Genomic DNA, 18,880 nt, shown 5'->3' with positions numbered 1-18,880 from the left:
AGATGCTACCAGCAAACTACTAGAGCTAATCAATGAATTTGGTAAAGTAGCAGGATACAAAATTAATGCACAGAAATCTCTTGCATTCCTGTACACTAATGATGAAAAATCTGAAGGTGAAATTAAGGAAACACTCCCATTTACCAATGCAACAAAAAGAATAAAATACCTAGGAATAAATCTACCTAAGGAGACAAAAGACCTGTATGCAGAAAACTATAAGACACTGATGAAAGAAATTAAAGATGATACAAATAGATGGAGAGATATACCATGTTCTTGGATTGGAAGAATCAACATTGTGAAAATGACTCTACTACCCAAAGCAATCTACAGATTCAATGCAATCCCTATCAAACTACCAATGGCATTTTTCACAGAACTAGAACAAAAAATTTCACAATTTGTATGGAAACACAAAAGACCCCAAATAGCCAAAGTAATCTTGAGAAAGAAAAACGGAGCTGGAGGAATCAGGCTCCCTGACTTTGGACTATACTGCAAAGCTACAGTAATCAAGACAGTATGGTACTGGCACAAAAACAGAAATATAGATCAATGGAACAAGATAGAAAGCCCAGAGATAAACCCACGCACCTATGGTCACCTTATCTTTGATAAAGGAGGCAAGAATATACAGTGGAGAAAAACAGCCTCTTCAATAAGTGGTGCTGGAAAAACTGGACAGCTACATGTAAAAGAATGAAATTAGAACACTTCCTAACACCATACACAAAAACAAACTCAAAATGGATTAAAGACCTAAATGTAAGGCTAGACACTATAAAGCTCTTAGAGGAAAACATAGGCAGAACACTCTATGACATAAATCACAGCAAGATCCTTTTTGACCCACCTCCTAGAGAAATGGAAATAAAAACAAAAATAAACAAATGGGACCTAATGAAACCTAAAAGGTTTCGCACAGCAAAGGAAACCATCAACAAGATGAAAAGAAAACCCTCAGAATGGGAGAAAATATTTGCAAATGAAGCAACTGACAAAGGACTAATCTCCAAAATTTACAAGCAGCTCATGCAGCTCAATATCAAAAAAACAAATAACCCAATCCAAAAATGGGCAGAAGACCTAAACAGACATTTCTCCAAAGAAGATATACAGATTGCCAACAAACACATGAAAGAATGCTCAACATCATTAATCATTAGAGAAATGCAAATCAAAACTATAATGAGGTGTCACCTCACACCAGTCAGAATGGCTATCATCAAAAAATCTACAAACAATAAATGCTGGAGAGGGTGTGGAGAAAAGGGAACGCTCTTGCACTGTTGGTGGGAATGTAAATTGATACAGCCACTATGGAGGACAGTATGGAGGTTCCTTAAAGAACTAAAAATAGAACTACCATACGACCCAGCAATCCCACTACTGGGCATATACTCTGAGAAAACCATAATTCAAAAAGAGTCATGTACCGCAATGTTCACTGCAGCTCTATTTATAATAGTCAGGACATGGAAGCAACCTAAGTATCCATCGACAGATGAATGGATAAAGAAGATGTGGAACATATATACAATGGAATATTACTCAGCCATAAAAAGAAATGAAATTGAGTTATTTATAGTGAGGTGGATGGACCTAGAGTCTGTCATACAGAGTAAAGTAAGTCAGAAAGAGAAAAAGAAATACCGTATGCTAACACATATATATGGAATCTAAAAAAAAAAAAAAAAAAGGTCATGAAGAACCTAGGGGCAGGACGGGAATAAAGACGCAGACCTACTAGGGAATGGACTTGAGGACACGGGGAGGGGGAAGGGTAAGCTGGGACAAAGTGAGCGAGTGGCATGGACATATATACGCTACCAAATGTAAAACCGATAGCTAGTGTGAAGCAGCCGCATAGCACAGGACATCAGCTCGGTGCTTTGTGACCACCTAGAGGGGTGGGATAGGGAGGGTGGGAGGGAGGGAGACGCAAGAGGGAAGAGATATGAGGATATATGTATATGTATAGCTGGTTCACTTTGTTATAAAGCAGAAACTAACACACCATTGTAAAGCAATTATACTCCAATAAAGATGTTAATACAAAAAAAGAAACTCAATGCATTAAAGTAGCATATTGAGCTCAGTACAGGACGTCAAAATGTAGAAGTTAAAGTTCTTGCTTTTCATGAAACTGTGTCAGGTCTATGCATAAAACTGTGATAGGTCATAACGGAGGTTCAAAATGCTATGGGAAAACAAAGGGAAAGAGGCAGGCAGTTTCTTGGAGGAGGCGGAAGTTGAGATGGGTCTTTGTGGATGGGTAGGAAGGAAATCCACAGGCAGATATGGAGAGAAGGGCACCCCAGGGAGGCAAAGCAGTTTCTGAAGAGATGGTCTGGACTCTGGGTCCCTCAGCTTGTTTGGAGGGGTAGGGCCATGGGGGAGGGAATTTGTTAGGGAAGGGGAAACTGAATACTTCTGAGGTAGAGAGGAAAGGAAGCTGCCAAGAGGAAGAGACTGGAGATGCAGGTACACGTGTAGCCCCGTGCCAAAGATGAATGAAAGGACTGGCCTGAGAGCTGGGGGAGGGGTCAGCCCTGGTCAGGAGGCAGGTGCGGGAGGTGTGTGGATCGTAATGATGAAGAGATCTTTCAGGAGCAAGGGAAAAACGTCATCTTCACATAAGCATGTAATAATGATTTTCTAAAGTGAGGGCATTTGCCCTCTATTTTGAAAGACTGGAGAAGGTTTAGAAGGTCATAAGGAGCAAAAAGACTTATTAATTTACCTTCCATACTACTTTGTTCAAAAAGAGAATGATGCGGAGACCTCTCACCCCAACCGCTCCCCAAAGAGTGGCATGTTAAATGCTTTAACCACTATGGTGAACCTTTTAGGCGCTCCTTTCAGTTATCTGTTTTGTCAGTTTGGATTTTCACATATGGAGTGTTTTTCAGCAAAATACTCTCCTATTATCACTGAGTGCACAAAAGAAATGCAAGTAATAGGTAAGTACTCAGTTGTCTTTGCTTTGTGCAGAGGTAACACTGAGAAGCTTAAAAAAATTTCAACCCACATAGGTTCCCTCCTGAAGCATTCTTTCAATAAGAAATTCTTTGCTTTGGCTTACTATCCCTGCCCATCCCCTACCCCCAACAAATGCGATATGCCCAGTATTACCTGAACCATCGTTCCAGAGGACGAGGGTGCCCTGTCTTCCTCCACGTCCTCGTCATGTTTCCAGAGTAAATATGGGGACCCGGAAGATGGCTCTGCTTTCTTATCTCCACTCTGACACAGCAATCAATTGATTAGCAAAGGGAGGTGATTCCCTACCATTATAACAGCATCCTCCTCATCTCTTTTAGATAAGACTCAGCTTACCAGGCAGTATAACTGCAGCCCTTAATTCCACCCATCCCCCTATTTGTCATCGATTTCTTTGGCTAACTACATCACAGGAGTTCAAATGTGGTTGCTCTTCCTAAAGCCTAAAAAATATTCTTATAAGTTGGGATTCAGCTCACGTCACACAAAGGGGATCTTTAAAACAATGCTTTAGGAATTTGATCTGCTTTGGTAAAGGTAACCTCAAATGCTATCTTTAAAATAACAGCCTGATGAACATGTATTTTTTGATCGTTGTCAAAGACAAACAATGAATACTATAAACATATCAGTTCAGAGGAAAATACAGGTCTCAAATTAGAATTGCACTGAAGTGCACTCTTTTTTTTCCTGGTACCTTCTCCACTCTCACAATTCTCTCTGCTGTGAAGGGGCATAATCAGATCACAAAGTTGTCTGATGGTCAGAGTGTATAATAAGCCTCACTTCTCCTTGTCCGACCACTCAGCCCCACGTGTCTTAGTGATACACTGAAGGACAACAGGCTGTTCTGTGTGACCGTGGAGCTACTGAACAATCTACAAAACGAGCAGGGAGAATGTCTGGTGGTTACGTGTGAGACATTAAAAACTGTAAATTGCTGCAATTTTCTTCCCTTTCACACAAGACCCACTATCACTTTAATTCTTAAAGTATGAAATGGGAATTGATATCAGGAAAGACAACTGGTAAAGGTCTCATCCAACCAGCTCTGATGGAGTAATAAGGATTCATAGTAGGGTTAGTTGCTAATACCATTCTTTGTGTCCTTGGCAATGCTGTTTCAGACTAAAAAAAGTAATTCAAATACGGAAAGATAAAGTTCTATAAAGCACACCAGGAGTGCCAACCAAACAGCAGAGAAAGTACTCAAAACTCCAGAGAAAGTACTCAGAAGTCAGGATACGACAAAGAGCTTCATCTTCTCCCTTCTGCCAACAAGTGTGTCTGAATTACGTTTATTCCACTCTGGCCTGAAGTAGGTTTAGATGCACTTAAACATTAATAACATAAGACAACTACTTCAATCACCCTTACAAAATACCAGCATTGAATTCAAAAATCCTTACGTTTCCATTCATTTTAAGATCTTCTCATTGACCTTTTAGAGATTACTGTTCTAACAAACTTGAACGAGAAAATCATTTTCCTTACTTCGCTCTTCAGGGAGATTTCTTCCGCCTCTTCCTCGACTGCTGGCAGGAAGAACATGGAGCCGGTTCTGTTCAACTGAAAGGCACAGCACAAAGACTTGCAGCCGGGTTGCCATTCAACGTCACCAGGATCCTGGCCTGGCCGCGTTTTTATGTAGCTGATTTTTTTACTTACTTTATCCAAGATGCCCACCCACACAAGGAGACTCGGGGTCTAGCAACTCTCAGCTCATCCAGCTGAATATCATGACTCGCTCAAATCTTAGATCTCTTTCATTTGCACTGCCTTCTGTGGCCCCTCGTCAAACAATTCAAGAATGTGATTCATTGATGTGGATTCAGAGTGGGCTTAGAGAGGTGCTGGGCCCGTTTTTGAGTTTGCAATGGGCTGTTTAGTAGGAAGATACTTCAAAGGGTAGATGCCACCCACCTACCCATGGAATTTCTTAAGCACCTCCTTAAGTAACTCGGGCATAAGAAGTCTGGGTTGAGTCCAGAACAGACACACCCTGAGGATTAATATTCACTACTGAATAATCTCAGGCAGAGTATTTCCACTTTTAAAAATTCCTTTACTATAGGCCATATACATAGATGCCACAGGCCTTCCAGGTGAAAAATACTACCAATTTAAAGCTCTTGTGGAATGTGGGACCAGCATTAACTAATGTCATACCCACCTTCCACTCAGAAGCATCCCTCTCAGCCCCTCCATCCTCGTCTGATGCTCCGGCTGACAGCATTTCCTTTTCTAATTCTTGCTGTTTTTGCTGAAAATGCTGGTGAAGTTTTAGTATGGCAGCCTTCAAGTCCACCAACAGGTCTTCTTTTTTCTGGTTCAAGCTCAGAATCTGCTTTTCCGTACCTTCGATTTCTCCCTGTGCAGAAAGAGTGTTTGCATTCCTTTGGGACGTCTGATACCTTTGCCACAGGAGCCTACTTCAATCGGTACAAGGGATGAAGATTTTTCTATGCTGTGCGGTTGGCAGAGCCAGGAGCCAGTCCCTGGTATACAGTATAGCTCCTCTCCATCTGGACTGTGTTCCTAAATGACCTGGGGTGGGTTTATAAGCTCCCTTATAGGATGCCTTAGCCTCACCTGACACCTTGTCAATCAATCTCTAGGGGTCAAGCGGTGGCTCAGAAATTTGTAACAAGCTCCACAGGTGACTGTGGTGTGCTGCCAGGGTTGCCCCATTCCAGTGGCCACAGGACTGACTGACCAGAATCCGCAGGGTCAGGGGCCATGAACCTGCACTTTAACAAGCTTCCAGAAGATTTGTACGCAGACTAATGTTTGGGAACAGCTGAGAGAAAACGAGGCTAGAAATCTCACACTTTTATTATCACTTTTGAAGCCTTCTTTAGTATTACTAAATACATTTACTTTTTTCTCACAGCCAAAGCATCCTAACAAACGGGAATAAATAAGCCAATAAGGGTACTGTGAAGTGTAACTTGTTATGGGAATGATGAACAGATGATTCCAAGCTTTAAAAGATTAAAATTTTGTATGATTGACACGTGGGAATAAAATTTCTTATACATGGTAGAAGTACAGATGCCCACTGTCTGTCTAAAAGGATTATAGAATTATAGAATCCTAGATTTGGAGGAAATATCAGGTGTTGTCTTGTCTGACATCTTCCTCCTTAGCACCCTGAAAGGCATCATTCAAAGCCTGAGCTTTACAGCAAGTGCTGTATCAGAAGACAACCTGCTCCTTTTTAGCAAACCTTTCACATATTGGAATTTTGTCCCTAATGTATTCCTTAACCCCTGAGTCCATTCATTCATTCCTTTCTTCCTTATTTCTTTTTTTAAAAAAATTATTTATTTATTTATTATTTATTTGGTTGCGCAGGGTCCTTCGTTTAAGTGGCAGGCTGGCTCCTTAGTTGCGGCTTGCTGGCTCCTTAGTTGCGGCTCGCCAGCTCCTTAGTTGTGGCATGAGAACTCTTAGTTGCAGCACACATGTGGGATCCAGTTCCCCAACCAGGGCTCGAACCCGGGCCCCCTGCACTGGGAGCTCGGAGTCTCAACCGCTGTGCCACCAGGGAAGTCCCATTTCTTCCTTATTTCTTTCTTTCCATCCATCCATCCTACAGATATTCATAGAGTCATTAATTTTTTTTAGAGACAAAGAAACTCAACATGTCTCCACCTATAAGCGAGAGTTCTGAAGTCCAGAGAAAGAAGGTGATTTTTCCAGGGCTGCAGCTAGTGACAGAGCCTAGACCTGGAATTCTGACACCCAGCCCCCATGGCTCTTGTGCCACTGCACACATTCCGACACCAATACCCCTATTCTGTCTGAAGTTAAACTTCTTGTGATTGCTTTGGGAAATGATAACTTAATTAAATCTGAGTTGGCTGTGGTGTGTGTCCCTTTTCAATAAACACTAAATTTCAGAGGTACAGTGCCTCCCAACAGACGTAACACTACAGCCATTAGAATAACACTTAGAGAAACAGACTAGTCTGCAGAGCCACTAGCATTATGGAGACAGAGAAGGGCACAGAGCGGCCATTCTCAAAGCGGCATCTGCAGACCCTGGGGGGTCCACACTCCATGAGGTCAAGATCATTTTCATAATAATTCTAAAATGTTACTGGCCTTTCTCACTGTGTTGACATTTTTCTCTGTGTGATGTCGCAAAAGCAATGGTGGGTAAAGCTGCTGACACAGTATGAATCAAGGCAGCAATATCAACTATATTAGTAGTTACTAGATGCTTCACTATCATGAATTTAACTGGAAAAAAAAGCCAGCTTCACTTAAGAATATCCTTGATAAAGAACATGTATTTTTAATATTCTGTATGACAAAGTGGGAAGCCTGCATAAAGCACTTCTGCTATATACCAAAGTTTAGTGGTGGAGGAATAGCACTCATGTGATTAAGTTTCAAGCTAACCTATCCATATTTTTCTCATAGAATACTATTTTTACTTGAAAAAAAAAGACGGTTGTTAAACTATACATACATAAATACATACATATATATGTAATATATATAAAAAGATTTTTCTGAAGAATAAATGTGAATTTTTTAATATCGGCTACTGAAATGTGTCATCATTTGGAGGATCTACATGACTAGTCAAATAGTATTTTCCAAATGATCAAACATGATGTTATAAAATCATGCATGGTTGGAGATCCATTCCAAGTACAAGACAGACCAATGGATTTTAATGTAAGAGTATGAAAAGTTCACTGACATGGCTTCAAATTCCATTTAACAATGAACCTCTGAGTAATTCTACTTGTTGGAGTTTAGTGTAGTTTCAAAGGATGTCCACAATTATTCAAAAGGGCTGTTAAAATATTTCTCTCTTTTCCATGTACATGTCTTTGAGAGGTTAGATTGTCTTTATATACTTCAAAGAAAACGACATACCTCAATAGATTGAATGCAGAAGAAGATGAGAATCTAGTTGTCTCCTAGTAAGCCAGACTAATGAGATTTGCAAAAATGTAAAACATTGTCACTCTTTTCACTACATTTTACATTTCTGAGTTTTAATATAAACACAAGCTCTTTGGGGTCCTTTAATATTTTTTTTTAATTTTATTTTGTGGACCTCAGAAACACAGAATTAGATTAATCATACTCCCTGCTTCACAACTTGTTTTCATCATTGTCCATGCATGGTACGCTCTTTTTTTAAAATTTCTTTTTTTAAAAAAATTTATTTATTTATTTATTTATTTATTTTTGGTAGCATTGGGTCTTCGTTGCTGCATGCGGGTTTTCTCTAGTTGCGGTGAGTGGGGACTACTCTTCAATGTGTGTGCAGGCTTCTCATTGCGATGGTTTCTCTTGTTGCAGAACATGGGCTCTAAGCGCACGGGCTTCAGTAGTTGTGGCATGTGGGCTCAGTAGTTATGGCTTGCTGGCTCTAGAGCGCAGGCTCAATAGTTGTGGCTCACGGGCTCAGTTGCTCCGAGGCATGTGGGATCTTCCCGGACCAGGGATTGAACCTGTGTCCCCTGCATTGGCAGGCGGATTCTTAACCACTGCACCACCAGGGAAGTCCCTGGGGTTCTTAAATTTTTTAATGTTAAGGGAAATTTGACACTTCTACAATACTGAATCTTTAATACACTGAGTCTGCCTTATTGAGTCCACCACTTAATAGCTGTGTGTCATCTTGGACCCCTCTGTACTTCACTTCAGACATTAAGAAATTTGCCCTACATCTCACAGCTGGAAGGTGGTGTAACGTGGCTTTGAACACCACAGCAATTGCGTGCCTACATCAACTTGATGGCAATAGAGAGTTAACATGCAAACCATCGTAACTGGGTCCACAGGACATTGTTAGTTAGGGCATATGGAGAGACTGCTTAGTATATGGAACTCTTTATTACAACAGCATTCAGTCTTTACTTCTAAAGCCCAGCCTGCCTGACCCCTATGCCAGAAAGCTAGCTGGAAAGCCAGGTTGTCCAAATACCATGTGTTATATCAGCTTCTTTGCTACCAGCCAGAATGCACCAAGTTGAGGCTAAAGACACTTGAAGAGACTTCCATTATGATAATTATATAATAACCTATTTTATGTAATAGGAATGAAAAGTAAATACACACATAAAATACCTTCAGTTGAAAGAGATAAGTAGGAAATACACTGTATCATCAAAAAGGGCTTGGAGACACCAACAGCTTAGAAAGTGATTGTTGAATAAACTGCTGGAAAAATGAATGAAAGAAATATACCTGTACTTGTGGCAGGTTGGCAGCTCGGTCTGGTGACATATGTTCATGGGAGAATTCAGCTGAATAATTATTTAAGATCTGTTTCAATTTTTCTATTTCTTCATCGCATTCATTTGTCTGTTTTATGACTATCTATAAAATAACCCCCCACAAAAGAAGATCAATGGGCTACTTCCAATGTCTATCTCCATCACAAACTCCAATCAATTATATCAATACACAACCATACAGATTCCAATAGGAAATGGTAGCCTCAATACAGAGAACAACGTTTGCAAAGCTGGCACCTGACCTTCTTGCTCCACTTAGATGCTAGAGCACCTTGGGTTCAAGTCTAATTAGACATACGTTTGTTCTTAAGTATTCCCAGTCTAACGGGCTTATTCTGGGAAGCATTTTATAGCATGTTAACATAAAGTTGCTAAGTTTATGAAATTACTGATGTGTCACATATGCCATTTTAATACATATTCCTTGTGGGGCTTTCAATACATACAAAGGTGACGATCCTGATTCAGAATGGAAAGGGCATGTGATTTGAGAAATGATGGGTTTTCCTGGTCCAGACACATCCTCACCTGGTACCCCTTGGGATCTGTGATATACATTTTATGGTAAGAGGTTGAGGTTTGAGAGCAGTCTGAGTTTGCAGATTAAGGCAAAACCAGAACAATACCTGGAATCTAGTGTTAAGGGAATGGTAGAGCTTGAACCTACTACCTGTGTGCTAAATGATATGATCAAAGTGTGATGATAAAGAAACGGACTTCAAAAGAAAATCTAGATATTTCCTTGTATGCTTCACAATGAAACAAAATGCCTTTTGAAACTACAAAGTTTCTGGCCAACACAGAATTCTTCCTTGTATTTTTTTTAATATTTAACTATAATTTTAGCTGCAGGCTAGAAATGAATAACTATGTTTGCTGCACACACCTGTTCCCCAGCCCTCAGTAATGAGCTACATCCCATTACTCTCCCCAAAAGTAATTTGTCTTATTTTCCACAGTGAGAGCACTTACAATTATCTAACGTAGAAATGAAAAGAAATGTACCATATTCTAATGATTTTCATTACCACTGGCTTACTTAGCTTTGAAATACCTGAGATGACATCTGATTTCCACTAACACAATAAGATGGAAAATTTTAGCAGCACAGTTTGATATCTAACTTGGCACAAAACCTAATTTCCTCTTCTACTGCCCCCCCTTTCATCTTGTGAAGGAGTCACTTTAAAGCATAGTTAGGACTGTTATTTTCTTTTTCTGACCAGGAGACCAATAAAGCACAAAAAGATTAAAAGTAGCAGATCAAATTTTCTTTGTTTTTTTTTTTTTTTCTTCTCTTTATATTATTAAAAAAATAGTACATTGAGTGCCAGATCTTTTTTCTCCCTGTGGGTGTTAGGAAATGATGTCAGCTGATCAGTAGCCAGGCCAGAGAGACTACATGAGCTAAGACTCAAACCAGAGATTACAATATCCTCAAATTTTAGGAGAACAAAGTGACCACCAAATGTGAATGAAATTTAAGAGGGAGAAAGAGATAGCAGTTTTCTTCCTATAACCAGGGGATGGATGGGAAGGAGGAAGAATAACCTTTCCTCTTACCCTGACATACCTAATCAAGAAAAGTAGGCAGGAGGGGGTGTCTACCAAGAGGGTTGAGAAGTTTGTGGCTCTTTCAGCAACTTTCTTTTCCTGTAGGAGTGGTTGTTGATACAGGAATACCAACCAAAGTAAAATGTAATTTCTATCTAATGATAATTCCTGACTTGAGACAGGAGATCAATCAAAAGAATTTTAAAAAGCCCTCAGGGAGAGGCTAGAAGATGTCATCAGTTAGAAGGAAGAGACCTCGATATGAAGAATAATACTAGGAGTCTAGAAACTCAAATTCTTTTCTTATCTGTACACAAATTAATCTCAACATGAGTTAACTCTGGTCTTTCAGAAAGTCATCTGACCTTTGGACACTAGTCTCCTAATGTGTAAAAATAAAAATGGCAAAGTGCCTACCCTACCTGTATCATGTTGGTAATAAATTGAAATGATTAATAGGAAAGCAACTGAGAGGTATAAAGAGATTATTGTGGGTCTGTCAGCCTCATGAGACTGCAAATGCACTGTTCAGGTTGAATCTCTTCCCACAGCATTTTACCCATGTAGATCTTCAATAATTAAAGAATGGCATGAAATAGAACAAAACTAGACTTTAATGTCTTCAACCAGAACAAGAATAAGAGCTGAGAAAAATCACTTTAACCTCATTTGAGCAACAAGATACTCTCTTATATCAAATGCCACCTCCTGGATAATAATACTGGAAGAGACCAAAAAGAATCAACCCAGGCAGCATCTTATTGTCATGGGAATTTGACCCGCCCAGCCACTAAAACAACACCAGCTTTTGCTGAACATTTTCATCCAATAAGTTGGCTGTCATCACAGAAACCACTCACCTTTAATAACTCATTTTGTTCCTGAGTCACATTTTCCAACAGTTTTATATCTTGCAAAAGCTGATTTGTCTGCTGAAACACAGGCAGAGGCTTCATTCCTGTCTGGGGTAACCTCAGTTCCACTTGGTAAGACACAATTTCAGCAATGGTTTTCTTCATGGGATGTATATTTTCCAGTATGACCTTAGATAAACATGGGACACAAGTGAAAAAAAAAAGGCCACTCCTAAATCTATTCAAAATTAAACTTTAGTCTTTATAGTTTTGAGTTTTAAAACAGTGTCTTAGCTCAGGTTGAAAAGAACGAATATATTACTTGTGATCTGGCAGTTAAATAAGGTCTCAGGAAAGAATGCCTGGGGCAAGAGTACCCTCCCAGCATTACATGATGCATTTGGACAACCTTTCCTTCTTTCTCTCCCTCCCGCCTCTCTCTGTAGAACTGTTATGCGCTTCGTGTGTTGTCACCAGGCAGTAAGCTGTGGAAGGGCAGGTACTGCCTCTTATTAACTTTCACAGCAACTGCACCCAGCACAGGGCTTCCCACATAATAGACCCTCAAAAAATGCTTATTGAATTGAATGGAACTGTCCTGCCAAATTTTGTTAAGTCCCAAAACGACACTTCTATTTTGCTTTAATGACATCTGATCCATAGAAATCTGGATTTACATAATGAATAAATTAGGAGAGAGTATTCACTTTACTAAGTACTTCATATGTATTATTTCACTTAATCTTCACAACCACCCTAGGAGGTAGATATAACTTCCCTTTCACAGGTAAGGAAATTGGGTTCACAGAAGTTAGAAGACCCAGGTGAGGGCACACTGTAAGAGGCAGGGTCAGGATTAGAACCCAGGGCTGCCTGATCCCAAAGCCCATGCTCTTAACTGGTAGGCTGAGGGGGAAGCAACATCTGTATGCTGTTTAGTATGTCCCAGCTCCTGTGCTAGGGGCTCCATATACATTATAATTGTCCAACATAATCACCACAATGCCAATGTACAGATATGAAAGCAAATCCAAGAAATGTTAACCAATCACTCAAAGGCACACAGACAGTAAGCAGGGCAGCTGGGGCTGGAACCCAGTTCTTCTGACTTAGAGGCTTAAGTGCTTAGACTATTAAACACCTGGGTTTGACGTGAAGGAAAAACTACCAAACCTTGAAGTTTTAGGAAGAAATTAAATGAAAAAATAACCTATAGGAAAATTATAGATACATAGATAGCACTAGAAATATGATTTAAAATATGATATTTATAGTCATTCATATCTATTTCCCAACTTTACTTTGCTCTTACTTTAGCAAGACTAAACACTTTTTAATCACATCGTATTATTACACATTTTAAAATAGGCATAGTAAGTATTAAGAGAAAATATTTTTAATATTGATCCATGCTTACCTCCCCATGCTTAAGATGCTCTTCAGGTGAAAAATCAAATATTTCTTTTGATAACAGGATAGCTTTGATTTTTGAAACTCTTTTCTCCATTGATTTTACTTCCGTTTCAATGGCAACCACATCCTAGAATTTCAGAAACAGAAAAACACACTTATGCAGTATATGTTATATGTTAATAATCTTTCTAAAACACAATTTACTGCCATTTATTCTATTCTCATATTTAACCAAAATATGTTTGCCACTTATATCTCTTCAAAACTAACCAAGTGCTACACAGATAATGCGGACTGTTTTCAATAAAAATGTTGTTCTGTTAGTAATAGCATACCACAATATAAAGCATTGCTTATACTTACTGAGTTAAAAGATCCTCATGGGGCCAATTTTCAATTATTTATGCTATGAGAACAAAAGTAGTATGCATCTGAACAAATTTTAAGTAAATTCTCAAATATCTACAAACTCTTTAGATTTATCTTTGGAATGTCTTTAAACACTTGAATACAAGTGGGTCAACGCTGAAAAAATTCCCACTACTTTAAGTAAAACGATAAAGTGACCCTTGGGAAACAAACACACAAGGAGCTGGAAAATTGACAGATTTTTGTTGCCAATTCCCTAATAAACTTTTGCCGTGTGGAGAGTCACTAAATTACCTTATAACCTACTCAGATTAATATGAACAATAGATCATTTATCCAGTGGCTATTCTCCCATCAGTGTCAACTTCTAGAAAGTGGCCAAGAAACTTAAAGTGAAAATGCTGCAATTTGTGCTCTCAAACTTACATATTTATGAATATGTGCTATAAAACCTACATATTGAAGTCCACTCACACTATAAGAGGGCCTTCAGACCTTTAGAGCTTAATGGAGATAAACTGAAGCAAAAATAATGCAGGGAATAGGAAAAACTACATAGAAATCATCAAAGGATTTCAAATTATCACAACTTGGAGCCATTCAGTGTAGGACAAACATAACTTCATATAAGCAAATGAAACAGTAATTATAGTAATTTATCTTCATATTATGAAACATTCAATTATATTGAAATTTTCTACACCATACATTTAAGAAAGTAGATAAATGTATACAATGTATTTTATGGTAATTTCCATGAAAAATTGTAGAAGCATTTAACAATTTTGGAATAAGCTTCAATAACCAAGAATATTTAACAAGTATGATTCTCTGAAGTTACATAAGTGTGGTGCAAGGAATGTAACTGAGAAATAAAAGGTAAATTATTAAGACTAACTGCATCTGCCTTTGCTGTGTGACTCCATCCTTAAATAAATGCCTCACATGTTTCAAGCTAAAATAAAATTATTTAAAAATCCAGTGGCTGGTATACAGCAGCCCCTTAATAAATATTTGCTATCGGTGACTGAAGACTTGGGAAGTTATCTGTTTTAATTCCCTCTTTGCTAATCTGTGCTTTAAAATCAATAATATCGGACTTCCCTGGTGGCGCAGTGGTTAAGAATCCGCCTGCCAATGCAAGGGACACAGGTTCAAGCCCTGGTCCGGGAAGATCCCACATGCCGCAGAGCAACTAAGCCCGCGAGCCACAACTACTGAGCCCGCATACCACAACTACTGAAGCCCATGTGCCACAACTACTGAAGCCCGCATGCCTAGAGCCCGTGCTCCGCAACAAGAGGAGCCACCACAATGAGAAGCCCACGCACTGCAATGAGGAGTAGCCCCCCCCCAACGCTGTAACTAGAGAAAGCCCGTGCGTAGCAAAGAAGACCCAACGCAGCCATAAATAAATAAATAAATAAATTTATTGATAAAAAATAAAATCAATAATATCTCCTCTCTGACAAAGAGAAAACACTGAGCTTATCTGATCAGGATTCCTCCCTTTAAATAGACCACTTCTGGACTGAGAATGGGGATATGATTTTTTGTTGTAGTTGCACTATAGGGTACAAAGTAAAATGTAATTCAAGAAATAACATAAATGAAAAATGTACCAGATCAATGTGTCTTCATAGAACTGATTAGTAGTATAACTCTAATTTACTAAATGAAATATAAATTTAAAATAAGAAGTCACATCGTTACAGTGCCAACTTACATCAGCCATTCGTTGAATCTGTGGAAGGCTTTCTATGATTTTTTGTCGTAAAGCTACTATTTGATGACTTAACTCTTGTATAGGCTGTGCTAAAGTATCTGTTTCAAAAATTATTGACAAGTCTTCTAGATCCGTGAAAATTGAATGCAAAAGATTGTACTTCTGTTCTGAATCTTCCAAAGCCATCTAGATAATGGGAAACATGAAAAAAGAAACATCAAGATACTGGAACAAGTTGATTGAAATTATATCAGAGAAAATTCTATAACTATGTATGGTGATGGACGGTAACTAGACTTAATGTGGGTGATCATTTTCCAATACATACAAATATTGAATCATTCTGTTGTACACCTGAAACTAATAAATGTTGGATGTGAATTATACCTTAATTTAAAAAATTAAATCAGAGAAAATTTGAACTTGTCTCAACATTTCAAACTCCTGTTCATTCCCAATTTCATAATAAAACATTGAACATTCTCTTTGTCAATGGCAGTACATGACTATAGAATGTCTACCCCATTTTGGTGGGCTTGCAGCAGCTGTTTTATACCAAGTAGCCCTGCTCCTCCAGCCATCGTTAACAGAATCAGAAACACCTGACCTGTAAGTTCATCCCTCCATAATTTGGAATTAGGGTCAAGAAAGCCATTCATATATGTATAGCTGATTCACTTTGTTATAAAGCAGAAACTAACACACTATTGTAAAACAATTATACTCCAATAAAGATGTTAAAAAAAAAAAAGCCATCCAATTGGCTGGACTTGTAATTTTGGGAAATGGGTTTGGCAGAAATAGATAAGTGAAGTGGGGATGGGAAACGAAGAGGCAGTTCTGGTGCCAGTGTCCTCCTTGGCCTTACCATCTGGAGCCACTGACTTCCATGAAACACCCCTATAGCTTGAGTTGACTTGAATAAATTGATACCAAAAGAGCTCTATCTGATAAAACCAAATATAAGTGGAAAACATTCATTTTTAGAATTCCTTAGACATTCTTCCTTAGAATTTTTCTTTTTTTCCTTTAATGATTATAATTATTAACTTTCAAACTTAAGATTTCAAAATATCTCAGCCATCTATTGGAAATATTCAACCTGCTAATGTAGTCTTCAGGTAATCCCATAAAAAATAACTGATATGAAAAAGAACATTTACTTATGCAACCAGACTTCTAGTCACGAGTCCCCAAAATTAATCAGGTTATTCAGAATTTCATATTGACCTTATTCCAAATCCTAGCAGGAGAAAACTTGAAAGGAAAACAAAACTTAAAACCAATGCTTTTTCCAATAATACTATTTACAATAGCATCAAAAAAACATAAAATACTCAGGAATAGATTTAACAATTTACATTAAAGAGAAATTAAAGAGGACCAAAATAAATAGAGAGATACATCCTGTTCCTGGATGGGAACAGCCAATATGGTTAAGAGGTAAATTCTTGCCAAACTGATATGGATTTAATGCCCTCCCAAAATTCAAGCAGACCTCTGCATAGATATTGACAAGATGATTCTAAAACTTATATGGAAATGCAAAAGACCCAGATTAGCCAAAACAAATTTGAAAAAGAACAAAGGACTAAGTTGTAGAATTTATACTACCTGATTTCAAGATTTACTATAAAGCTGTAGCAATTAAGACTGTGTCATATTGGTAAAAGAATAGACACATAGATCAATAGAACAGAAGAGACAGCCCAGAAACAGACCTACATATATGAGAGGCCAATTGATTTTAACAAAGCACCAAAGTAATTCAATAGTGAGTCTTTTCAAAACATGGATAATCCCATAGAAAAAAAATGAACCTTGATTCTTGCTTCATACCATATACAAAAATTAACTATTTATTTATTTATTTTTTTAACATCTTTATTGGAGTATAATTGCTTTACAATGGTGTGTTAGTTTCTGCTTTATAACAAAGTGAATCAGCTATACATATACATGTATCTCCATATCTCCTCCCTCTTGCGTCTCCCTACCCCACCCCTCTAGGTGGTCACAAAGCACTGAGCTGATCTCCCTGTGCTATGAGGCTCTTTCCCACTAGCTATCCATTTTACATTTGGTAGTATATGTAAGTCCATGGATTACAGAACTACAAGTAAGAGTTAAAACTATAAAATTTCTAGAAGAAAAGATAAGAGGAAATCCTTGTGACCCTGGGTTAGATAAAGATTTCTTAGATACAACACAAAAGAATAATCTATAAAAGAAAAATATTGATAAATTAGACCTCCTCAAATTAATAACATTTGCTCTTTGAAAGACAATATTAAGAGAATGAAAAGACAAGCCACAAACTAGGAGAAAATATTTGTAAATCACATATGTGACAAAGGATTTTAGAATATTATATAAATAATTCTTACAATTCAATAATAAAGACAAATAACCCAATTAAAAAATAGGCAAAAAAACCCCAAAAAACTGAACCGACATTTCACAGATGAAGTGTACAAGTGATAAATAAGCATATGAATAAATGCTCAAATAAAAAAATCATTAGTCATTAGAGAAATGCCATTTAAACCACAGTGAGATACCACCACTTGTCACTAGAGTAGCTAAAATTTAAAAGACAGATACTATCGAGTGCTGACAAGAATATGGAGTCATTAGAACCCCAGTGGGAATGAAAAACGGTAAAGCCATTTTGGAAAATAATTTAGCAATTTCTTAGTTAAATACCATAAGAGCCAGCAATCTATTCCTAGGTATTCATCAAATGAAATGACGTGAAAACCTATGTCCACACAAAGATTTGTATATGAATGCTCACAGCGGCTTTGCTCATAATAGCTGTTGCAGCTTCTAAAATGGCCCCCAATAATCCCCACCTCCTGGTACTCATGTCCTTATAATCGGTTCTCTTGAATGCAGGCTGAGCTTACTGATTTACTTCTAATAAGATATGGCAGAAATGATGAGATGTCACTTCCAAGATTAGATTATAAAAGACCGTTTCTGTCTTGGGAGCTCTCTCACTCTTTTTTAGATTGTTCATGGTGAAGGGAGCCAGCTGCCATGCCGTAAGGCAGTCTTGTGGAGAGACCCTCACCTCTGTGAATGGAAGTGGATCTTCTGAGGCCTGCCAACAGCCACGTGAATGAGCCTGGAAGTGCATCCTGTCACTTCCTTCACCCAAACCGAGCCTTCAGATGAGATCACAGCCTTGGCTGACACCTTGACTGCATTCTCATGAGAGACCTTGAGCCAGAACCACTCAGGTAAGTCATGCCTGGATTCCATAATTCTTGTTTTAAGCTGTTAACTTCAGGAGTGATGTGTTACAACACAATAGATATGGAATACATAGCCCCAAACTTGAAATAACCCAAATGTCTATTAACTGGTGAAGGTATAAACATATTGCATATTTCCACAAATGGAATACTATTTAGCAGTCAAAAGAATAAACTACCTATATATGTAACAACCTGAATGAATCTCGACAACATTAAGCTAAGTAAAAGAAGTCAGGCCCAAAAGACTGTATGATTCTATTCATTGGATACTGTAGAGAAGGCAAAACTATAGGAATAGAAACCAATGAGTGATTTCATAGGGCTGAACATAGGTACTTTTTGGGGTGATGGAAATGGTCTTTATGTATTGATGGTGGTAGTGGTTACACAACTGGATACCTTTATCAAAACTTAGCTAGCTGTACA

General features: G+C 38.2%; 1 protein-coding gene across 8 annotated transcripts in view; it reads right to left on the bottom strand.

The window, feature by feature from the left end:
- SYNE2 (spectrin repeat containing nuclear envelope protein 2) overlaps positions 1-18,880 on the bottom strand; it is a 317,434-nt gene that overhangs the window by 98,807 nt on the left and 199,747 nt on the right. For 7 of the 8 annotated variants that reach the window (XM_057542105.1, XM_057542104.1, XM_007192976.3 and 4 more), the window contains exons 58-64: positions 15,192-15,377; positions 13,101-13,223; positions 11,690-11,872; positions 9,226-9,357; positions 5,180-5,377; positions 4,501-4,575; positions 3,139-3,249 (exon numbers count right to left, since the gene is read on the bottom strand). In XM_057542105.1, coding sequence (XP_057398088.1) covers positions 3,139-3,249; positions 4,501-4,575; positions 5,180-5,377; positions 9,226-9,357; positions 11,690-11,872; positions 13,101-13,223; positions 15,192-15,377 — 1,008 coding nt within the window. The remainder of the gene's footprint in view (positions 1-3,138; positions 3,250-4,500; positions 4,576-5,179; positions 5,378-9,225; positions 9,358-11,689; positions 11,873-13,100; positions 13,224-15,191; positions 15,378-18,880) is intronic. The other variant, XM_057542107.1, reaches the window with a different exon arrangement.

Source organism: Balaenoptera acutorostrata, chromosome 3, assembly GCF_949987535.1.
Source record: "Balaenoptera acutorostrata chromosome 3, mBalAcu1.1, whole genome shotgun sequence".
NCBI classification, from domain to species: Eukaryota; Metazoa; Chordata; class Mammalia; order Artiodactyla; family Balaenopteridae; genus Balaenoptera; species Balaenoptera acutorostrata.
This window is presented reverse-complemented; position numbering and strand designations above follow the sequence as displayed.